General features: G+C 45.8%; 1 protein-coding gene across 1 annotated transcript in view; it reads left to right on the forward strand.

Annotated features, from left to right (window-relative positions):
* Positions 1 to 24,925, forward strand: part of CTNND2 (catenin delta 2) — a 935,777-nt gene that overhangs the window by 777,477 nt on the left and 133,375 nt on the right. Inside the window, exons 17-18 of the mRNA XM_039250112.1 lie at positions 14,935 to 15,052; positions 20,653 to 20,838. Coding sequence (XP_039106043.1) covers positions 14,935 to 15,052; positions 20,653 to 20,838 — 304 coding nt within the window. The remainder of the gene's footprint in view (positions 1 to 14,934; positions 15,053 to 20,652; positions 20,839 to 24,925) is intronic.

Below are 24,925 nucleotides of genomic sequence, written 5' to 3' on the forward strand. Positions count from 1 at the left end.
TAAGACCCACAGGCCACCGTGTCTCATGTCCCAGGGCCAGTGCAAACGGGAGAGCGCCAGGCACCAGGATGTGGTTGGTCCTGCGAGCGTGTCCGCGTGGAGAAAGTAGGAAAAATGTTCTACCACTGCAGCAGTTCACAGTTTCTCTGGCATTGTAGTAAGCTAACACTGCATGTTTGATTTTTAGTACATTCTGCAAAAAAATACTCCATGGTGAACATTTGTGATTAAAATCAAAATAGTACATTGTACCTCTGGGGAGCATTTTAGCAAAATAGTGGATTGTTGGAAATGTTAGGTTTGGTCAGTGGATCTACTGGTCTAATAGCAGTTTATATACCATAGAAGGATCCTCTTTCTGCCTCTGTCTTGTACAAAAACCGAATCATTCTACCCCATCTTCTCAGAACTATTTTTTCTTTACTGATGAACAGACCTCCAAAGCTTTCCATATTAGCACATATAAAAGTATTGATAACAAGAGTAATTGTGGTAAGATGAGCTTCAGAAAAAACTGGAGTTGCTAGACTATATATTCCAGATTATTTTCATGGTACATTGGTGCCTTGACATCCCCCCCCCAAGAAATCATTTTATGTGGTCTATGCCGGGGCTTCGAGAACCATCATCATTCACAAAGAGCAGTGAAGCCAGCACCGTACATGCTCCCTGGGCCGATTGTGAAGACACAAATCTCCCTTTTTGTTTCCTGCTTATTCTCAGGGTACCCACCGAGCTGGTTAAGTGCATAGTCTTTAAACCTTCACACTTGCTCAACATCAAAGAGAGTAACACCAGTCCCGTAACAGGGGAGAACGTCTTAATTCCAGTGCATATTTAGTATGTGTTGAGGATAAACAATGAAACGAAACTCTTCATGGCCAACTTGTGCCCTGGTTTTAATGATGCTGTGAGGCTCCTCGAAGTGTCTTTGTTAGGTGACCTTCCTATGCAGCATTATAATTCTTGGATTTTTGAAACATTACTCCCTTCACAGCTAAAGCAGTAAAAGGAAACGGTACACCCAGCGGTGCCATGATCCAACACTCGTGTTAAGCACAAGCCATCTGGTAGTAGTAAACCAAGAGCAGACACTCTGAGGTTACCTGGAGTTGGGGAGAATCTTGTTCTGCTTACCATTCCATCAACAAGAGGCAGCTATAAGTCCCAATGACCGCATTTTATCCTGTCACTCAGAGCATCTAAAAACACCTTCATTTAAAGATGCAAAAAGTTTATCTGAAAGCTTTGAAATACTTGAGCAGAAATATTAAAAATGAGCATTGATGGGAAAATATCACAGTGAGGTTGTCATTGTCTTATATGAATGTACAAATGTAGTGTCTTCTCTCTTTCTTACCCAGTGGCTGCCTGTTTTGATCACTCACCCTACCTTGCTGGGCAAGGATCGTGAACAGTCAACTCAGAGAAATGCTGCTGGTACCAGCCTAACAGTGAATACCCAGAATAAAACACCATGTGGGAGGGGCTGGGGACTCACAAGAGCATGGTGGGGGTAGAAACAGGGAGGGGATGAGACGCAAGAATAAATGCAGTTCTTTACTCTGGAGATACTTTCAGATATTTGGCTGTTATTATTGGAACCCAATAAGGTATCAGTGAGTGATCAAAGCAATCATGAAAACAGAAAATACACCTTGAGGACAACTCTTCATCTAGATAAGTGAACTTTTGGAAATCACATCAATCCCCAGCTTTAAAGTCTTTGAAGTACGATTTGTTAAAAATTTCCTGGAAGTAAATAAATTGAAAGATCACATGAGTGTAAATAGGGAATTAGGTGATGAATTGAAATGAAGGTTTAAAGGGCGATTTTAATAATAGCTATTAATAGTTCAGAACATAACGCCAAATCTTGAAAGACTTCAAACCCAAAATCTACATTTAAAAGGCAAGTAGCCAATTACCTATAATCCCTTATCAGTCAGATTTGTTCTTTTTTTTTTTTTAATGTTTTATTTATTTCTAGGAGAGAAGAGAGAGACAGCATGAGCAGGGGAGGGTCAGAGAGAGAGGGAGTCACAGACTGAAACAGGCTCCAGGCTCTGAGCTGGCAGTCAGCACAGAGTCTGACGCGGGGCTCGAACCCACGAACCGCGAGATCATGACCTAAGCGAAAGTCGGACGCTTAACCGACTAAGCCACCCAGGCGCCCCCAGATTTGTTCTTTTACTTCTTAGAAGACAGAGATCTCAAAATACAGGGAACTGGATGGCCTTGGCATTGCTCCTTATTTATGCAGCCACAATGTTCACTTGCCTGGAAGCCACCTGTTGGTGAAGTGAATATTGCATTTCTAATTTGCAAGATTTCCTAGCATATTAATATATTGTATGTATTTTTATTATTTTACTTTACTTTTTAATTATTATTATTTTTTATGTTGTATGTATTTTTTTAATGTTTTAATGTTTTATTCATTTCTGAGATTGAGAGTATGAGCAGAGGAGGGGTAGAGAGAGAGGGAGACACATTCAGTTGTGGCTGGTTGATACGGAATAATTTGGTCTATTAACAAAAAGGAAGAAAACACTTTTTTATTCATTTTGTAACTCAATTTGCATCTTGACTGGCTATTTTCTTTTTGCTGTTGCGTTTGTAATGTGGCCTTGGCTGGTGGACGGTTTTGTTCTGTGGGGGTGTGTGCCACAGTGATGGTGTCAGTGTGTACACCTCACAGAAGGCCCCCCTCGGTGGGGGTGGGAAGTAGAGGTACCAGGACTGAGGCTGGATGCAGAGCTTGCAGCGTGAGATGCTCCCTGGTTCTGAGTCCGCACAGAGAGCCCGCCACACCTGTGCCAGAGTGGACTGTTTCAGGCATTCTGGGAACACGGGGCAGGTAGGCATCGGTCCAGAAGGTTCCGCCACATGGCGGTCCCCCAAGGTTGACGTGTGGCTTGGTCACCACGACCTCAAGTCACAGCGAAGTGAGTTCCACTCACTCTCACATGCAAGTTAGGAAACGACAGTTGGTTGTCCGTGGACCACAAAGGACCGCAGGCACAATTAGGTTCACAGTTAACGGTTTTAGCCGCTCAGCACTCACCTTTCTGTCCCTGTGATTTCCTTGTAATTCCGCCCAACGGGACACTGGCAGCCGACGTTTCACAGAGCAGTTAACTCTGTGGTGTCCATCAATTTTAATTGGAATCGTGAAGCTAAAACCCTGGGTAGTACTTGCCAGCCGTAGGGTGTCTTTTAACTCAGGTATTTCTGGTTTTGCTGTGGGCTTCTTTGCAACAACGTGCCCTGATGCACGGCTCTCTCCGGAAGGCAGGGGTCTAGGCATTCTTGAGAGCGGCAGTGTTGAATCATCAACTGAAGAGGAGCCCATCTGTCTCTCTCTGCCGGTTTAGGTTCATGGGGGTGGCTGGAGTGTCACCACGGAGGGACCTCCACTCCGAGGACAGCTCGGCAGCAGTGTTCGCTGCTGGCCCCGTAGGCAGCTGGGCTTCTGGGCCACTGAAGCATCCTGTCCCTACCGCTCAACACAGCAGTTACCAAGCCCTCACTGTCCTGATTTATAAAGAGATTATCTTCCTTGAGAGAAGACAGTAAGGCGCATAACGGGAATCCAAAACAAGACTGTGCTAATCTCTGAGAAGAAAAGAAAGAAAAGACAAAAAAAAAAAAAAAAAAGGAAAGAAAAAGGGAAATTTCTTCCTCTGGAAATTGTCCTGACTTAGCTGTAATGAAATGCCACCTTAAGAAGCAAGTACGCTTAGGGGCACCTGGGTGGCTCAGTTGGTTAAGCATCAGACTCTTGATTTCGGTTCAGGTCGTGGGATCCCAGCGTTGCGGGATCAAGCCCTGCATCGGGCTCCACACTGAGTGGAGATTCTGTTTCCCTCTGCCCCTCTCCCCTACTTGTGCTTTCTCTCTCTCTCTCTCTCTCTGAAAAATAAATAAATAAATAAATGAAAAGAAAAAGAAGTTTAAAAAAAGAAACACATATGTATGAAGAGAAGTCAAGAGCTTTTCAAGTAAATTCAGCCTTCTGTTACTTGCACCAAATAAAAATGTACGGAGGTGTGGCTAATCTTAATACAGGTGTTCCTCAGTTTTCCAAAGTTTGAATTATGCCATTTTGCTTTGGCAAAAAACCTTACATGAGCAGCTGTTTTCACAAACAGAAAGAAACCCAAAGAAGACTTTTGCTTTTATGGGGAAAATAGTGAGACGCAAAGCTGGTCTCCAGTGCTGGTTTTGCAGACAGCGGGTACTGGGGCAGGGGGTAGGGTCAGCAAGAATGGCCCCCTCACGCTCCTTCCCTGGGAGCCATGCCCCCAGAACTTTGAACCCTGTCTGAGCTCTGTCTTCATGTATTTTGTGCATCTGTTAGCAATATGCCTTCAGGTATCGGAAAAACCTGAGAGGAGATTTGGGGGGCTGAGTCCTCAAAAATGTTTCCCCTGTAAATTAACAGTAATTGCTTCTTTGCTTTACACACTTCAGCCTCTGAGAGGTTTCACTGGCACACTCTACTTTTGCACAGCACAGGAAACTTAACACCATTCATACCATTTGGTACTTCTGGTTGGCGTTTCCGATAACGTTCCAGAAATTCACTTAAATGATAAGGCCCCACTACAGACTTCACTCAGGCAGAGCCAGGAGCCAGGACATGGCCCATTTCTGTCCCTTATGCTCCAGCATACTCACTGCCCCCACCCCCCAGAAGAGAATACTAACCCCTGTGCTCTCTGTTCACTGGAGGCCGTGAAGACAGAGGTTTTCAGGAGCCTGTTCTGCAGTAAGAGACCAGCAAAAGTTAAAGGTAGATGAGGTGCCTGGGTGGCTCAGTTGGTTCAACATCTGACTCTTGATTTCAGCTCAGGTTGTAATCTCACGATTCGTGGATTTGAGCCCCGCAGGCTGATGCCCACATATCTGGTAGCTTGTCTTGTGGCTGATCAGATCGAGGATAGGGCAAAACGAGTACTTTTGCCTTAAAAAGTGCGTCATCACCTCACATCAGTGCTTCTTACGTAAGGGCTTTCGTCTGCTCTGAGTAGATAAAACATCTCCTGGCCTGGCATAGTTGAGAGCACGTGCCTTATATGCCACCACCTCACCCCCTCCCCTACATGCATGTCCCAAGAAAGAATTTTTCTTTTCTTTTTGTTGTGTGTGTTTTAATGTTTATTTTTGAGAGACAGAGAGAGACAGAGCATGAGCAGGGAAGGGGCAGAGAGAGAGGGAGACAGAATCCAAAGCAGGCTCCAGGCTCCCAGCTGTCAGCACAGAGCCCACCATGAGACTTGAACTCAGGAATAGTGAGATTATGACCAGAGCCAAAGTCAGATGGCTAACCAACAGAGCCACCCAGGTGCCCTTGATTTTCTTATATAGGTGACATTTTGGTCTTGGTCAAGATAATACAATTATTTGATCCTTGAGAAATATCTTCTTGAAACTTGCATGAGCCCACTACAGAGAAGCAGTTTTCCAGGCAAAGGTGGGGTGTGAAACATGTATGGTTGATGTTGAAAAGAATTTCATTTATCCTGGAGTAAAACAAACTAATGGATCCCTATCAGTTTCCTATGCTGCTGTAACAGTTGACTTAGGACAACACCAATTTATTATCCTACAGTTTCTATGAGTTAGAAGCCTGACACCATTCTTACCAGTTTAAAACCAAGGTGTAGGCAGAGTTGTGTTCCTTATTAATGATTCTTGGGAGAAGATTTTTCCAAGCTTCTTCAGGTTGCGGCCAGAATTGAATTCCTTGTGGCTATGGGTCCGAGGTCCCTGTTTCCTTGCTGGCTGTCAGCTGAGAGCTAGCAGCCTCTCTCACAACTCGGCATGTGACCCCCTCCGTCAGAACCAGCAATGGGGACTTGAATCCTCATGCTTGAGATCTCTCTGACTTTCTTCTGCTTTGTTTCACTGACACAAGCCAGAGAACGGTCTCTGCTTTCCGTGCTCATTGGGTCCACGATGATCATTTGGGGCAGTTCTCCGTATTGTAAAGTCCCTCACCTTAATTCCATCTGCAAATTCCCTTTTTCCATGTAAAGTAACCTATTCACAGGTTCCAGGCATTAGGATATAAACATCTTGGGGGGACATTACTTGGCCTACCATACTCCTCCCTTTGGGCCCCAAAGATTCACATCCATCCCACACACTTTCATCCCATCCCAGTACAGTGTCATCTCAAAGTCCTAAATCTTTTCGACTCAAAAATCTAAAATCAGCAGCATCTAAATCACATGTAGCTCCTGGGGAATAAGTCCCCTCCTCTTGTGGACTTACAATACCAAAGACATAGGTCATCTGCTCCCAACAAACACTGGTGTGACAGGTATAGGATAACAGTGAGAGACAAGCCAGTTCAAGAAGGGGAGAAACAGAGAATAAAGTAAAATGCTGGTTCAAAGGAGCTTGGGAGCCCAGCCCAGCAATCCCCATTAGATTTCAAGGCCATGAGTTTGCCTTCTGTCATCCTTGGCTCTGCTCTCTGGGTAAGACGTCCCAAAAAGTCAACCCTGGAAAAGCCTCTTGAATGACTTCAATTCACCAGGCAGTTGAGGGGAGCCTTGCTTTGGTTCCTTCTTGGTTATTGGCCAAATATCACAAATGGTTTTTTTTTTTTAATTTTTTTAAACATATATGTATTTTTGGGAGAAAGAGAGAGAGGAGGGAAGGTCAGAGAGAGGGAGACAGAGAATCCAAAGCAGAGCAGAGCCCAATGCGGGGTTCGAACCCATGAACCCTGAGATCATGACCTGAGCCAAAATCCACACTTAACCAACTGAGCCAGCCAGGCACTCCCAGATGTCAGAAATGTCGCATTCCTGCAGAGCCACAACAGTCAGGAGAGCCACTGGTGGTACACTAGCCGACATCCAGAGCCACATGTCTGGGCTGCTCGGCAGCTGGATGTCAAGCAGAAAGGACTTAGCACGGGTATGTGGTTTGGTAAAAGGGCATCAGCGTGATTCACCCTGGTGAACCATGAGCCCACCATGGTTTTACTGAACGCAAGGGGCTGGCTTAGCATGCCAGGTTTAGTAAAAATGGAGAAGTATACACCAGAATTGGCATTTGCCACAAACCGCTACCTCTCCCTACAAGTCTTATCCTCTGTTAATGCCAAGAGTGGCCCAGAGACCCCTCCTCTGCATGGCTGAGCTTGGTTAGCATTTCTACAGCCTGGTCACCTGGAGCCACCCCTAAGCCAGTACATATAGGTTAAGCCTTGCCCTTCAAATTTAAGGTACATTCCACTAAATATGCATAAAATGCTTTCTTGCTAAGACATGTTTATCATACTCTATGTTCTTACTTAAGAACCCATGACGTGCGGCAGCAAATGTTAAGGAAAACAATTGATGTCCACGTTTATTAGAATTACAGCCTCAGCAAAGATTTTAATTACAACCTAAAGGTGAGTAGTAAAACTTCCACCCAATTTAGCTATTTTCTGAACACATCCAGGCAACCTATTCCAAGTTAGGTTCCCAAATTCTTCATACCACTGTTTTCATGCTGATGATAGCAGATCTAGGCACATCAATATGTGTCTACTTACCTGCTAGACTGTGAGCTCCTAAGGTCAAGGGCCAGGTGTTCTTTTTATTCTCAAGACTTGGCATTAAGTGTGGAGCAGAGTCTGTACCCAGTCAAGGTGGATTCGTTCATTGCTTTGAACTGATTTATCCGTCAGCCTTTCTTCTGGCTTCACAGGTCTATCTCACAAAACCCATAACTCTTCCCAATATCAGTGCAACATTACTTATGACAGTAAAAATTTTAAAGTAGCCTGTATGTCCATTAATAGAGTAATAGCTTTCTAAGTTACAAACCATCATATATTTATAACCGGAATACCCAAAGTTGTTCAATGAATAGGGTACATAGGTAGGTACTGTTGTGAAAAGAGGCAATGATGGGTTTTAATAGATAAAAGCAAGAGAGGTGCCTTATGAACCAGTATGGTAAAAAGCAAAAACACACCTACACAGTTTGTTGGTATGAGTAGAAAATAATCTTGAATGATAAATATCAAATAGTCACAATGATTTTCTTGGACAGAGAGGAAGAAGAGAGTGAGGATGTTCCCTTGTACTGATACATTTCCCCCAGGGCTTGAATACCTTTACAAGAGTTTCAGATTTTTAAAAAGCAGTAATGAAAAATTTTAAAATGAGGGTGTCATGGTCACTAGGAAACTTCCATTCTGTCCTCTGCATACCCCTCATCTTCTCTGCAGGCTTGTGGTACACACCCCAGGGCGTTCATGCAGCTCCCCCCACACGTGTCTGTCTCCCTCTTGAGACAGTGTCTGGGTGAGAAGCAGCTGGAACAGTTAACATTTACTGCGTAGACTCTGTGCCAAGCCCAGAACACCTGGCTGTGTTACCACACAATCAGGTGACGCCAGACATCCACACCAGCACATTATGAATGAGGAGACCGAGGCAAGGCACGCACCTCCACACCTAGGTAGCCCCAGCTCTGACACCATGCCAGATGCACAAGAGAATCCACCTTTGTTGAAGTTGTCAAATGATAAGAAGTAAACAACTGGTCCCTTGCTTTGTGAAAAGTTTGTGAGGGGGCATCTGGGTGGCTCATTCGGTTAAGCGTCTGATTCTCGACTTCAGTTCTCACAGTTCATGGCATCAAGCCCCACGTCGGGCTCTGCACTGATAATGTGGAGCCTCCTTAGGATTCTCTCTTCCTCTCTCTATATCCTCCTATCTAACTCTCTCTTTCTCTCTCTCTCAAAATAAATAAATAAATAATTTTTTAAAAAGAAGGAGGAGGAGGAGGTGAAGTTACAGAGACACTATGGAATTTCCCAAACCTGAAATATTATTTACCCTCTGGCTCCTTACAGAAAAAGTTCTCTGCTCCTGATTTAGATGCATGAATGGAAGGTCCTATTTAAAATGGAATGTTTTTAACTGAAGAAGAAGCAAGCCTACTTCATGGGAGAATGGCTTGAGCATGATTGTTTCATTCCCCATTCCCATGCTTACTCAGATCAGGTCATTTATGATAAGCTACAAATGCCATTGGTAATCATGTGGTCAGGAAGTTCAGATGCTCCCCATTTGCATTCCGCTTTGATTTGCCCTCACAAACTTAGTGTTGTTTGTAAGACTTTCCCAGGCTGCCTGTTGGGAGCCTACGGCCATTGGTGTAAACACATTGCTGTTGGATGTGGGGCCACAATGCCCCCGCCCTGTTAGAAAAAGGAAACCGAGGATCAAGAGTCGTTAAGAGTTTATCACGTAGCTCACAGCAGACAATTACATGGTCATTGAATACATATTTCAATGTCCTGCTGTTGGATTTGCTGCTAAGAGCATGGTTCTCACACTCGGATGTGGAGGCATCTCCCGGAGAGAGACAACACACTGCGTCAGGCTCACTGGAGTAGGTTAAGGGCCTGGGCCTCTGCATTTTAATCTGATTTGGATGCAGTGGAGGTTTGAGCTCTGCACGGGTTTGGTGTTAAGAAATACACCTAGAAATTAGACCCTCGAGGAGCCCAGCTATCTAGAGCATGTTTTGCAGCCTCCACACGTGGCATTCTCTGTTGGGGAAGCCTGTCCCCAGGGCACTAGCATGTCTAGCAGCAGCTCTGGGTGCCTCCACACACTGGAGGCCAATAACACCCCCTTCCTCTCCAGGTATGAGAACCAAAGTGCTCTCAGACACCCAGATACTGGCAAATGTTCCCTGGTAACAAAATGGCTCCGGCTAGGACCCACTGGTCCAGAAGGAGGCAGGCGTGCAAACTGTCATGCCCCGTGGTACTTAGTCGTTATTAGCTGAGTCCCTACTAAGTGCAGCAGAGCGGGGAGCAAGGAGCAGACAGCAAAATGAGCTGATGGTGCCCACCCCTCCCCACAGCATGGACCGGCCTCGAACATCAGGCGTTCCTGGTGCCCTAAAAGAGCTTGTGTCTGGAACAATGAAGGCAGGAGCTAAGGGCCCACGGCAGAGCTCTGACTAAGCCTCGGCAGCGTGGCCGCTCAAAATCAGTGGGTCTAGACGGAGACAGAAGGGCATTGCCGGTGGAAAGGTCTGCCTAGCCTCAGACCCCCAGACACACTCTCCTTATCTGTGGATAAGACCCTGGGAGTGGGCTCAAGACCCTGGGAGTCCCCGGTATCCCCAGGCCCGGGCCTGGTGTCCCTGGGCTGCTCTGTGCCATCATCTGTGATGGATGCCGCCTCTCTTCCTGCCTGCCCTATTGCATTGGCATCAAAGCCTTCTGAGTGTGTGGCTTCGTATTTCAGCTTTGCCTTAGGACCACCTGTATTTCTCGGAACAGTCTAAGCTCTGCTGTCTGAAGACCTTGGCAGCCCCCACTCGTCAGTCTCAGGAGTGTAGCCCATGTCGCCAGACACCCAGCGCCCGGCCTCTGCTGGTGAGATGAGACAAAGGAGACCTGTGAGCACCGGCCCAGAGATGCACAGGAAGGACCCAGAACTCAGAGGGATGGGGCTGGACCTGATATGAGATGGCCCCAGTGGAGGGCAGATTATAAAGGCCAAAGAGCAGGGGAAGGTGGAGAGAAGAGATAACAGAGCACAGGAAGAGAAACTGAGCCAGAAAACTCTTCCTGCAAGCTGGGGGTGAAGACGGCTATGGCTCGGGAATACCCAATGGGCTCCAGGTGGCAGGACTGTGCCGTTCGCTCCAACACAGTCATAAGAAAGCTCATATCTCAAATTTGTTTAGTTGTGTTCAGGTGCTGTTGTTGTTTTCTTTCTTCCCAAATTGAGCCTGCCCTGCATAATCCCCGTGGCAGAGCACAAACCACCGCATAAGAAGCCTTTATTCTTGATGGAACAGACATCCGATTTTATCCAATGAGAACAGAGCCAGAGGTGAACTCACACGGATGCTGGTGCATGGAAAGGGCTGAGTGCACCTGTAATAACCACCTTGCTCTGAGCACCGAGGTTGTGTTGGGCACTGAGCTGTATGCTGGGCATGCAAACGACAGCTACATGCCTTCTACCCTCCAGAAGGTTCAATGCAGCAGTGAGGTCACAGCCTAAAGAATTCTAATACAGAGTCAATGGTGATCAATAAGAGAGATTCAAAGAGCGAAGAGAGTGTGGAGAAGAGAGAGGCTCATTTCAAAGAGACTAATTGCTAAAAATCTCATCCATTGGTTTTCTCTGCGGTTTCCCTCTACATATCCTGACCATCTTGAAGTAGAGACACATAAAACTAAGTCTTTCGTGTGAAATGCTGGTTTTATTCCTTTCAACATACATTACAAGTGCCACTTTGGATCCTATGAGAGCTCCGTGCTTTGAATTTGTTTCACCTAAGCTCAGTGAGTGACAGAGGCTCAGAGAAACGGGATGTCAGACAGCACTGAAGGCAGGGGAAAGAAAGCAGCTTAACTAGTTACAGTTGAATACAAGAGATTGTGAGAGAGTTTATACCTTTTAATTGGAAGAAATAAAAAGTTTCATTATTTATCAATGAGATAAAAAGATTATAGAACCTACTTTGAGCAGAAATCTCCAAATGACATGTCAACTGACAGTTCAGTCAAGATTGTAAAGATTATTTCTAAGGAATAGCTATTATACCAGATTTGCACTTTTTACAAATAATCCGTAAGTATTTGTCTTAATGTTATGCTAATGCATAGAAATTTGCTCTACTGGTTTCCCATCAGATATGAGAATCACCTGTCAAGATGGGCAGAAGACGGGTTCAAGTGCAATAGCAGAGTGGAACTCTGTAGGTTGGACACAGGCTCATTGTCACTTACTTAGGACCATAATTGCAATTAATTGTCACACACACTAAACGTTGTTGGGTTTTTTTATGTTTAAACAGTGAACAATATAGTAGATCTTGTTTTGTGGGGGAAAAGGAGAAAGATGAAACTCTCCTCTCCTCCTGAGTGAAAAGCCACAGGTACTTTTCTAATGTGTTTTCCCTCATGCAGGAGTAGTTGCTTAAAAGTGAACTCAACCCCAGAGGTTTGTAAAACACTGTTATCCATTGATTAAGAGACACGTGCACACCTCATTCTGTTTAAAAATATGTTGGGGCGCCTGGGTGGCTCAGTCGGTTGGGTGGCCGACTTCAGCTCAGGTCATGATCTCACGGTTCATGGGTTCGAGCTCTGCGTCGGGCTCTGTGCTGACTGCCAGCTCAGAGCCTGAGCCTGTTTCAGATTCTGTGTCTCCCTCTCTCTCTGACCCTCCCCTGCTCATGCTGTCTCTCTCTCTCTCTCTGTGTGTCTCAGAAATAAATAAAAAACATTAAAAAAATATGTAGTGAACACCATATCTGCAGACACTGTGGTAACTCCCTTTTCCCCTACATATCATAGAGGTGTGTTGGTGTGTGTGTGTTAATATGCACATGTGTGTGTGTGTGTCGCATTCATTTCCCCTTCTCTACAAAGACTCTAACTTATTAGTCTTTCTCATTTCTCAGTATCTTACACATCTTTTAATGTTTTATTTTTAAGTCACCTCTACACCCAACATGGGGCTCAAACTCACAACCCCAAGATCAAGAGTGGCATGCTCTACCGACTGAGCCAGCCAGGCACCCCACAATATCTTACACATTTTAATATAGCAGCCAGTTAATAAGTTGGTTTTTTTTTTTTTTTTAATTTTGGAGAAGACTAAACTAGAATCAAAGAGATATGAGAATAAAGGATACTGCTTAGATTCATATTTACAACTTAGAATGTTGACCGAGTTGATAATTCCTGATCTTTCCTGTGGTTGCCCTGTCTGTTGGATTACCAGTGAAAATAGGCTGATCATTATCAAGTGTATTTGTGAATGAGGAGGCAATCTGCCCTCACCGTAAAGCTACTCAAGGGCAAGACTGAGTGTTCATCGGCCAGGGAAGAGGGCCGAGGACTTCAGACTAGGGTGTACAGAGCTACCCCTCAGACACTTTCAAGACTAACTCCCATCATTCTCTCGTTAGAAAAACACAATCTCTTCAGAGTACAGGGACAAGATTTAAAACACACTGGTACACACTGCCATCCGGCATTCTTCTGGCCAAAGAGGCCTGATTGAGATTTTTGACAAGCCTATTACTCTAACAGCCTCAAAGCCTGACCTGGCGAAAACCATTTCAAGAAGGAATGGTCCAAAACTGCTCTCTCACAAAGGCCGTCCTTCTCATGTAGAGAAATACCAGCAAAGCCCTCACCACTTCTCCCTGCAGAAATGTTGGCCCTTCCTCCCGCCCCAAGATCCTGCCAGAAATGAGGGTTGGCCACCCCGGGGGCGGAGTGAGTCATAACACTTTACATAAAAATGCTGTCATTATTTGCCCAGTTATATTATCTGAGGAATTGAGAAATTTTGTTTATATTTTAAGATGAGCAAATGCCAAAAATACTAATTTGAATTGAATAACCTTTCCCAGTCTTAGATTAAAATGTGGAGAGACGCTATTCAAACACATCCTCCAGAACCTTCTAGATAGTGAAGAAAACGTTTATGTTCAATAGCATTTTAGCCGTTAGCATTTTAGTGTCGAGCCTATTTTATTTTCATTCCTAGAAAAAGTGGTGCGCCCATGTTGTACATCAAGCCTGAAAGCCTTGCCTTCCTCTCTTCATAGACGAGATTCTACATCAGCGCCTCCACTAACTACTCCCTCTGTGGGCTGGGGCAGCTCTCTGAGCCTCAGTGTTCTCATCTGTAAAACAGAATGAAAAGTAACCTTGAAGGACGTTGTGAAAATGAAATGCGAATACCTGTGTCAATTACAACGTGGGCATGAGATTCATCCTATCGGGTGCCTCTTGTGGGCGCTGTCCAGGGCCACGGATTCCTGGGATCTACCGTGTGGCATCCGCCTGCGGGCAGCAGAGGGCATGCCCTTCCCGGCCAGACCCTCTCCCCAGAGCCAGAGTCAGAGCAGTGGTTCTCAACTCTGGCGTCACCAAATAGGAAGGTATCTGCTGCCACCTGAGACTCCAAAGTGGAGCCCAGTGCTCCCCTCCAGGGGATTCTGATATTAGCCAAGTTTGAGAGCCACTGTCCTCCTGGGATCATTCTCGAGAGATCACTCTTCCCCGTGGTCACTGAATTCCTTCAGTTCCTTTACACCTTCTCTTAACTCACCTCCAGCATCCCTCCAGCAGACTGGTTGTCCATGAGTTGCTGCAGCAGTTCTCTTTCTGGACCAAATCCTAACCATGGGTAGGAGAGGAAGAACGTATTCTCAGGTGGTGGGGTCAGTAAAAGCACCCCAGAGATTCACCCTTGACTGGGCTTTTCTCATGTCTTTTGTAGAGGTAGAAGATCTCTCTGCTTCCCAGCTGCCTGTTCTCTGACATCTGCCCTTCTGTGCTTGTGCTGAGACAGGAAGGAGCTTGGGCCGCGCCTGCCCATAAACGGTGCCATGCGCATCCCCATGACCAAATTTTCACAGAAACCCCTACCTAGGCTCTTAGAATAAATTTCTAGAAGTTTACTTCTGGTAGGGCCAAGGTAGGTATATATTTGAGACAGGGGAAATTAGACAGTAGATATTAGATATATATAGAACCTAAGATATTTCGGTAAGTCAGAAGTTCTGTCTTTGAAAAACACTCTTTCAAATGTCTCAAAGAAGAAGCCTTTGAATCACAGAGCTTCTGATTCCCTTGTCAGCTGTCAATGAAGTCAACCTTAAAGACTTTCCGAGAGTCTCCATCCTCCGCAGTCACGGGACCATCACAGATGACGCATTCACGATTCTGCGTCTCCATTTCGCACATTACAAGGCAGATACCTGGGACTTGCCCGGTTCTAGGATGCATTTGTGGAAACTGTCCCTCTTCGTTAAATTTGTGTTCTTGGTAAACATTCTGGAGATGCGCATGGGAGCATAGGAGAAGGTTCCTTTGGGGCCCACAGAGGAGGTAGCTGACTGCGCCCTTTTGCTTTGCAGGAATGTTAGTTCAGCCGGAGAGGAGGCCCGCAGGAGGATGCGGGAATGTGATGGGCTCACAGATGCGCTGCTCTACGTGATCCAGTCTGCACTGGGGAGCAGTGAGATCGACAGCAAGGTTTGTTCTGTTTGCATAGATTAAACATCTCAGTGAATAAAGATGCCCAAGGGACTAAGCAATGGCTAACAACAACGGAGAGCTAATGCTGTGTTTAATACCTTCGCTGTGAAATCTATCTTGGTCTCCCCGTAGGAATCCTACATTTTCTCGATGGCTTCTAATCCTAGCCTAGAACTAGACAGTTAAGTCTCAATAACTAATAAATTAAAATGTGGATTGTTTTAAATTACTCAAACCAGATGAGTGTATAAACTTTTACATACTACATTATCCACAAGCTTCCAGTTTTATTTTTTTAACCTGCTTTCAAAAGAAAAGACATATTAAAACTACCTGAACTTTGAATATTCTTACAAGTTAGCTTTTTACAAATGTCAGTTCTTCAAATGCCATTTTAAAAGTGCCTAATGAAGGTCCACCTGGGTGGCTCAGACAGTTAAATGTCAGGCTTTGGCTCAGGTCATGATCTCACAGTTTGTGGGTTCAAGCCCTGTGTTAGGCTCTGTGCTGACAGCTCAGAGCCTGGAGCCTGCCTCAGATTCTGTGTCTCCCTCTCTCTTTGCCACTCCCCCACCCACATCCACTCTGTCTCCCTATCTCTCTCAGAAATAAATAAACATTAATTTTTTTAAATTTTCTAAAAAACTGCCCAATAAAGATATGTAACTGCCTTAAAAATGCTAAATAAATGAGGCTGCTGGTATGTCCATCATCAGAGTCTCTTCAGTGCTTGAGTTCACAAACCAAAATAGAATCGGGTGGGCTTTTCCAATGTGGGAGGTATTTTGTTTTGCCTCAGTTTGTCTTTTGATTAGTTTCAATTCATTCTAAATGTAAAATTGTAAAGTAATAGTGTCCTGATATAAGCACAGACTCTACTAATGCTTTTAAGGTAATCCATGTGATAAATGGGAGACCTTAACACATTTAAGAATTTCTCAGGAGCCACACCATGGATATTTTGAGCCAAATAATTCAGTGTTTGGGGGCTGTCCTGGGCATCATAGGACGTTGAGCAGCATCCCTAGGCTCTACCTGCTCCATGCTAACAACACCTCCCTTCATAGCTGGGACAAACCAAAATGTCCCCAAGACATCACCAGGTGTCCCATACAGGAAGCAAAATTGGTTCTGGTTGTAAACCACAGCCTTAATCCCATGGCTTTTAATGCCCACTCTTCATTAGAATGAAGACTGTTCAGTAAGTACACGTGCCTAGACCCCATCACAGCCCTCTGGCTCTGAATGTCTACCTCTGGTCTCAGCTTTTTGTTCCTTAGAAGTTCATCAGGTGATTTGATGTGTCTTAGACTGAGAACCTATCTTACGAGACACAGCTGTGAAAAGGACTCTCATCAGGAATATGATGTAATGTAATTTAGTTGTAAAATCACATAAAGCACAAGTAAGAGTGGTTTGACCCCTTTAGTTACCAGCTGGCATGGGAAATGACCTGGTTAGCGGTTTTCAACCTTGAATGCACAGAGGAGCGGCCGAGAAATGTAGAAAATTGCTGATACCTGGGCCCTTCTCCCTATAGTGGTGGATGCGTGGTATCTTCTGAGATCCCAATCCTTTGAGTTCTAGTTTACTGCAGTTCCAAACACAGTTTGTCATCTGGTCACCACCACCGAGTTACGCTTGCATCCATCAGCGTACTCTGAAGTGTTCATCAATTTCGAAATGGAAGATGATGTACTGTAGACGCAATTGGCCCCTCTTGTGAACACTGTTAATGGCCATTTTAGAACTTTTAACATCATTGACAGGAAAATGAAGTCCATAAAAGAGTGACCAGTCAAGATGTCTTGAGTATTTACAGATGTGTCTTAACACGATAGGAGATTTTTAAAAGAGCTGCCAAAGGAAATTCACTAAGGCTTCAGTGCAGAGCAGGAAAGACTACGGCATCGGGATGCTGAGCCTCTTACTGTAAGGGATGCCACAAGAGCTTTAATATTGTCCAGGCCTTGTGGTTGAAAATAAAATGAGATTCAACAGACCCTTGACTCGGGCAGCTGCCCATGCTGACACTGGTGGGAAGGTAGCCTCCAGCAGCATGCCCCCCCCCCCAAAGTGCTGTGAGGCCCCTGATAGGTCACTAGACTCCTGGGACACACTGGAGATCACCTCTTTTAATGTCCACGTTCTGTCCACGTTCTCTTCAAAAGAGGGACCCGGAATCCCTGAGAGTGTTGAAGGCGGAATCATAAGACACGGCTATTTCTGATGCAGCAGCTAGAGCACCAAGCTTGGGTAGATTTGCCTCCACCCTCCTGCTGATTATAGACTTGTACCCGGGCGCCCCGGCTTCATGACAATGAGTATCATCATAGCTTCTGAAAGGATCCGACGCCACAAGTTACTTAGCAGTGTTTTGCCAGCCAGAGCGTGCCGGAGAGTTTTAACGTATCATTCTCCCAGACCTTGCCACTCGGCCCTCTGCCTGGTCACCGCTGAGCTTTCACAGTGACAGGCTAGAGGAGGGAATTGAGTGCACATTCCCTTTAAGGCCGGCACAGCTAATGGAACCCAAGAACCTGAAATCCACGCAAGCTCTCAGCTCGGCTGCTGTGATTGGGACAGTTTGTTGAATGGCTAACATATGGTAGAGTATTCTATAGACAGCTTCCAAATTGGCCCTTTCTCAAAGAAAGAAGGAGTCAAAATGACCCTGGTGACCAAGAGGAGCTGCTGAAAGCACTGTTGACAGCATTTCATGTCAGAAGCAGAGCCACCAGCTGCCACATGCCTTCTGCTGATGTCCCAAAGAAGGACAGTGGCTGCTCTTTTTTCCGTCCCCTTTCCCCTGCTTTCGAGAAAAGAGCTTGAATGGGTGACCCTCCCATACCAAGCTGAGCTAGAGAGGCGAGTCCAGCCCCTGGGACTCCTTCGCTCCTTCTTTTCCTCTGCACCCCCCGCCCCTCCACCAACCCCGCCTTCTCTCCCCCTCCGGCTTCTCCCAAATCCTCCTCCAGCCACAGGTAGATCATAAAGCAGGTCTCGAAACTGTGGCTGTGTTCCCCAGTAGTCATTTGTTAACCAGCAGCACGGAGATGCCCCAGGGAAGATGAACAGCAGGATGAGAAAGAAGTTGATTCTCCCAAGTCTTTGATGTAAGAAGAAATCAGTTTGAGCTGATTTAAAAATCGTTCTGACTGATGCCATAACATTTCCCTTTCAGAGAGAGACTTTTCTCTCTTTCATGCATCGTCCTGTGTTTACCTGCTTTCATGACGGTTCCTTTTTTTTTTTCTGATGCTGAGAGGATGCTTGAAATAGAAAAGCAAGTTGACTCAAAGCCTGTGGGATTAGCAGCCATGAAACCTTGAAAAGCTGACAAGAAAGGTCTGGAATGGAGCAAAGGCTCCAGAGATCTATCCTGAAAACCGGTTTTCCTGGTTGATTGTCACACACCTGGTAGTCAGGTCAATGACGCGTGCTGCCAGATCCCTGTCGTGGGAGGGGAGCACTCAGTCCCGCCTTCCCAGGCTGGGCCCAGGACTAGAAAGAGTAGTCCAATCTGCTGTGAGTCCCCAACAGCTGCAGGTCTCATCTGTGAAATGGAACCACGTTCCCTGCCATGAACGCTGGTGCACAGAGCAGGTGCCCGAGAAGCCACATCCAGAGAGGCGTGCTTCTAAAAATAAATCTTAGCTCAGTTCAGTGTTTTTTCCCACCATTATTTTTTTTTTTGATTGGGTGTATTTTTCCTCTTCCCACTGCTCATCAAATCCGGAACAAATGTGAAAAAGTAGATGCAATGGACTGAATGTACGTGTCCTCCCAAACTCATGTGCGCTGGTACTAATCTCCAGTGTGATGATATTTGGCAGGAAGGGTCTTTGGGAGGAAATGGAAGCACAGAGAGATTAAGCACTTTGCCCGAGGTCACACAGCCTGCGACATGGCAGAGCCAGGACTCAGACTTACACTGGCTGGCTCTAGGTCCCATGCTCTGGACTTCCGGGAGGTGCTATGTGCACCGTTGTTCACGGCATGAACACTCGTGTAGCATTTTCCCTGCGCAGGCTCTCTCCTCAGCACATGCACACTGGTTTCCCATCGCTGCCAAAAGAAATCACATCACCATGAACACGGTGGCTGGAAACAACACATATTTATTCTCTTACCGTTTCACAGGCCGGGAGTCCCAACTGGGTCTTGTTGGGCTAAAATAAAAGTGTCACTAGGGCTGCATGCATTCCTTCCGGAGGCGCAGGGGAGAGTCCATTTCCTCATCTTTTCCAGCTCCTAGAGGTGCCCACAATTCCCTTGCCAGCGGCCCCTTCCTCCATTTTCGCAGCCTTTTCACACCACTTCACTCCACCTCCTCTGCACCCTCTCTCACTTATAGGACCCTCATGGTTCCGTGGGCCCCCCGGGAAAATCCAGGACCATCTCCCTGACAGTCAGCTGATTAGCAGCCTTAATGCTGTCTGCAGCCTCCATTCCCCTTGGCCTCGTAACCTCACAAATTCAGAGCTTCCAGAGATGAATGGGAACCTCTTGGCAGGCGAGGCCTTCTGCCTACCGCACATACATACTCGAGCTCACCTGATCCACACAGCAAGCGAAGACGTGGGTACTGTACGACCATCTCCCGGAAGAGATTATTGCGTCAGAGAGATGTTGGGTGTACTGTCCTAGTCACACAGCCAGCAGACACCAAGGGCCCTAAGGTGCTCAGCCACGCAACACGTGTCCTCCAGCCCTGTTGAACGGCCAAGCCAAGAAAACAGGAGCACCAGTCACCTCAAAACAAGTCAGTAGCATGGAAATATGTGTGTCCCCAGGTGATCCCACACATGGCTTGCCTAGGACCCCCCAGCTTTATATCTCCTACCTCATTTTAGTGCCAGAAAGTGCTCTGGTTGGTGGCAAATAGTAGTGTCTCCCTCCCAAGGCTGATGGAGATGTGAGTATCCATGTTCTCGGTGAATCTGAGCCCTGGTCCCCAGACGGGAGTGGTCTGGGAGTGGGCCACCATCCAAGGCCTCTGGATTCTTCCCCACTCACTGGCGAACTTCAATCAACATTGACAGCTGCTTATGTAACCATAAGAGACTCTTAAATATAGAGAGCAAACTGAGAGTCGATGGGGAGGGGGGTGGCGGAAGGGAAAATGGGTGATGGGCACTGAGGAGGGCACTTGTTGGGATGAGCACTGGGTGTTGTGTGTAAGCGATGAATCACGGGAATCTACTCCCAAAGCCAAGACTACACGGTATGTTAGCTAACTTGACAGTAACAGACACACACACACACACACACACACACACACCCCACACCACACAATGACAGCTGCTTATAAAAGGAACAACTTGAGAGAAGAAAAGATTTTAAGACCTTCTCAGGCTTCTCTGAATTCCTCCACTGTGGCCTTCAAGAGAGCCTTTGGGAGCCAACAGCTAAATGCATCCAGAATCAGGAGTGTGGAAATGACTTGCTTTTCTGGGCAGAAGAATGCTCTTTGGTTTTTATTCATTCCTCCTTTGTTTCCTTTCCTTTCCTTTCTTTTCTTTCTTTTTTTTTTTTTTTTTTTTTTTTTTTTTTTTTTTTTTTTTTTTTTTTTTTTTTTTTTTTTTTTGCTCCAGACCGTTGAAAACTGTGTGTGCATCTTAAGGAACCTGTCCTACCGACTAGCAGCAGAAACGTCTCAGGGACAGCACATGGGCACGGACGAGCTGGATGGGCTGCTTTGTGGTGAGGCCAACGGCAAGGACACGGAAAGTTCCGGATGCTGGGGCAAGAAGAAGAAGAAAAAGAAATCCCAGGATCAGGTAATGAGGGCAACTCTGCAGCTGCACACAATTATCCCCTTCCTAATTACAGCATTAATCTTTCTTCTGCATATACAGGTACGGGGCTCTGTACTTCCAACGCATGCTAAAATCACTAACCCATCTGCATGGTATTTCCGTGGGAGTCTGACAGGGGAGCATCCAGTGACTTGCCCCACCTCCTGCAGCCCAGTCAAAATAAGAACTTTGCAAAAGAGAGTCACATGAGTCCTGGGCAGGCTCTAAGGTACCAGCTTATAGAGTCCGACCCTGGCGCGGAATCTTCCATGTGTTGATTTGCACACTGATGGAGGTCCTTGCCAGGGACAGGAGGGGTGCTCTGTCGGTGCTCCCCGGGCATACTGTAGGTATGATCTAGAAAGAGAAGCTAAGTAGAAACCCACAAAAAACCCAACACATGTTTTACTGCATGTTTTGAAAAATTTCGATATGTGATCTTGCATTTATTGTGAGAAATGGGGGCTCCAATTCACAGTGCTCCAACAGAATCACATTGGAAGCTTGGCTTTGGGGGACAATTCTGTCCAGCTGGAGAGGTGTCTTCATAATGATGGACTTTTGGGGCGCCTGGGTGGCTCAGTCAGTTGAGCATCTGACTTCGGCTCAGGTTGTGATCTCGCAGTTCATGGGTTCGAGCCCCGTGTCAGGCTCCATGCTGACAGCTCAGAGCCTGGAGCGTGCTTCAGATTCTGTGTCTCCTTCTCTCTCTGCCCTTCCCTGCTCACATGCTGTGTCTCCATCTCTCTTAAAAATAAATAAACATTGGGGCACCTGGGCGGCTCAGTTGGTTAAGCGTCCGACTTCGGCTCAGGTCATGATCTCACGGTACATGGGTTCAAGCCCCGCGTCGGGCTCTGTGCTGACAGCTAGCTCAGAGCCTGGAGCCTGCTTCAGATTCTGTATCTCCCTCTCTCTCTGACCCTCCCTTGCTCACGTTGTCTCTCTGTCTCTCAGAAATAAATACAAAATTTTAAAAATAAATAAATAAATAAATGCTTAAAAAATTCAAAATGATGGACTTTACCTTGAGCAGCTGTCAGTCGGCTGCCTGCCCTGAAGTAATGGCCACTAGACAGCCACTCTTGGCCTTGGTGGAATCAAGATAGTCTCCAGCCCTTTCCTTCCGGAGCCTCTGGGCGGCGCAACCCTCACCCATCGGGCCCCGCGGGGGAAGGAGTAGTGTTGAGTCATGGCTGCTGGCCAGAAACCCCTACTACTGAGGTTTCTTCATCTCTCCTGGACACTGTGATCATGCATCCAGTCTTCCTCTGGACACCGTGGTCATGCATGCAGCCTCCCCTGGACAGTGCGATCATGTGTCCAGACTTCCCCAGACAGTGCGATCATGCGTCCAGCCTTCCCTGGACACTGCGGTCAAATCCCAGCTGCTAACGGCCATAAAGACCTGCCTGTCTTCAGGAGAGAACAACTAAGAAAGCAGGGACAGAACACCCAACTGTCTCTCTTAGCAGGTTTTAATTCAAATTAAATATGCAAAAGTATCTGTGTAGATCACAGCCCATCATTTTTTAAAGTATCTTCAAAATCATTTTGCTTTGAGTAAGGATTATAGGAGCTAGTTTGTTTGGAATAAGGATCCATGGGAATGCATTCTTAAATAGAATTCCTAAATTTAACTTGAGTGCATCGGTGTTCACATTTTCTAGGCTCTAGTCCTCTTGCTGTTTATGGCCCCTGAGAGCTGCTCCAGGCACATCTACAGCTTCTAGATCTGTATCTTCTAGCATAAACACACCTACAACTTAAAAGGCACATGCTGCTTGCCTTTTTGATGGAGATCTTCCACTCTGAGAAGCTCCCAACCCTGCATTCTCTCCTGTTGTGGCTCAGTGCTCTGTGTCCGCTTCTTCCTGAATTGCAGGAGCCTTTTAAGAGGATTAAGCCATAGTTCTTAAAAATTCCCCGCAGGGGAATGTAGTGGTTAGATAGCAGGTGTTTATTGAACACCTACTCTGTGCCAGGAATTATGCCAAATTATGTCAGATACCTCAGTTTTCCTGCCCAGTACTGAAGGCGGCCAGACAATGATGCTTCTGAACCTTTTCAATATCATATAAACTAAACGTGGCCTAACAAAGGTATAATGGGTCCTTCTCATGGTTTCCTCCTGCACAACTGTGTATCACGGGGTCCCGTCACTTAACTGCTTTACCCTGGAAAGTGAATGAGCATAATAAAGGCTGAGAAGAACAGCATCTGGGCAGGAGTGTGGTGCTTGCCAATCTGTCAGGTGATGATAATCCCCCAGGCCTTACCCACCACCACAGACCCAGAACCTCCTGGATGGGCCCAGGCAACTTTGGAAGGTACATTTGGGAAATTGTATTAACGCATGAGCCTTGGTTTAAAAAAACAAAAAACAAAAACAATCAAAAAAACTCTTTGAATTCACTAAGACTGAATTCACTGTGATTTTAAGGTTTTCTCTCCAGTCTGTTTTTGGATTCTAAAGTGTATCCTTCTGGGGCACCTGCGTGGCTCCGTCGGTTGAGCGACTGACTTTGGCTCAGATCTCGTGGGTTCAAGCCCCACATCAGGCTCTGTGCTGACAGCTCAGAGTCTGGGGCTGCTTCAGATTCTGTCTCTGTCTCCCCCACTTGTTCTCTCTCTCTCTCTCTCTCTCTCAAAAATAAGGTATAAAATTTAAAAAATTTAAAGTGCATCCTTCTGATGGTCCCTGTATCTGTCACTGGTGTCCCATTAGTAAGAGTCACCCCCAAACCCTGAACCCTTTTTCCAACACTGCCAATGTGTGTTCACGTGGCTTGAAGCCTTTGAAGTGACAGGTGACATTAGGTATTGATTGGGTCTGGAGAGATCAAGAGTCAGAAGAAAATATTCATGGGCTTTACCCCCAAACGCATCCCTCCTTTCAAGCTGTGAGCTGCTGCCATGGATCCTTATGATGAGCAATTTCTTACCTAAGACTGTTGTACTTCCAACCATATTTTATGACACCAATGAACCATTTTCTAAGTTGCATAAGACAAAGAGATTAAAGCACTTTTATCATTTTTGCCAAAAGTCTAAGTGAAAATTTATAAGGGTCATTTGTCCCATCTTTTTCTTACAATATTTTCAAGGAGACGAAAAAGATTTCTTTAAGAAAGTTTTGCCGAAACAGCCATGTTAGAATACGGAACATCGTTGCTTACAAAGAAACGCCAAAGTCATGGTTTCAGCCAAGTGATAGTTTTGTAAAAGACTTGGAACTGTGCTCTAACATAATAAAAATAGCTTATGAAACATTTCAGCGAGGGTGTAAACGGATAATACTTATGCTTGTTTCAAAGTCATTTAGGATGTTTTGTCAAGTTCAGTACATTTAAAAAACAGTCAAAAGTAAAAGCCCTCTTGCATTTAAAACCGATGGAAGGCAGGCACAGCTGAAAGGTTTGGGGATGGGGAGGAGAGCATCCGTACGCGCAGGAAGAAGAGGGACCGGAAGGCGCCCTCAGATCCAGTTGACTTCCCAGCCTGTTGACTGGTCCCCAGGAGAGAACTGAGTCTAGATGGCGCCACCTGCTGGGGAGGATGGGCATTTGCGCCAGCCTGGAAACCTTGCTTCATCTTGAGGAATGTGCTTTGCCCTTGGGGAAAGCAGGAATTTGAAATTCCAAATCATCTAAAGGAATGACATGCCAGCTGCCTCCAGTGAGAGGGGGAACCAAGGCCCTAATTCATCGCTGTTAACTGGTTGCAGCAAGGTGAGAAGTGGAAATGTCCCCAGCCCTGTCTAGGACAAAGCATCCCTATCTTTGTGAACACCAGAACAGAAGGTTACCTTCAGAGCCTGCACACTGGCTTCACTCATCTGGAAGCTCCTGGAAAGTTCTAGGTTTACAGCTTTAAAGATCGTCAGATATCCATTCTCTGGAATCTGTTGCTCATAAAGTCAGGTTTTCAAAGAATATGCAGCGATGAGACAGCATATGTAATACAAAGTGAAGAAAAATAATATAAAAATGGGAGTGTATGTAGGTATACATATGATGTTGATAAAGCCTGGCCAGTTTTGCTAAACGTGCGTCACATGCAAATATAA

The sequence above is a fragment of the Hyaena hyaena genome, unplaced genomic scaffold (assembly GCF_003009895.1).
Source record: "Hyaena hyaena isolate Hyena2069 unplaced genomic scaffold, ASM300989v1 scaffold_360, whole genome shotgun sequence".
NCBI lineage: Eukaryota > Metazoa > Chordata > Mammalia > Carnivora > Hyaenidae > Hyaena > Hyaena hyaena.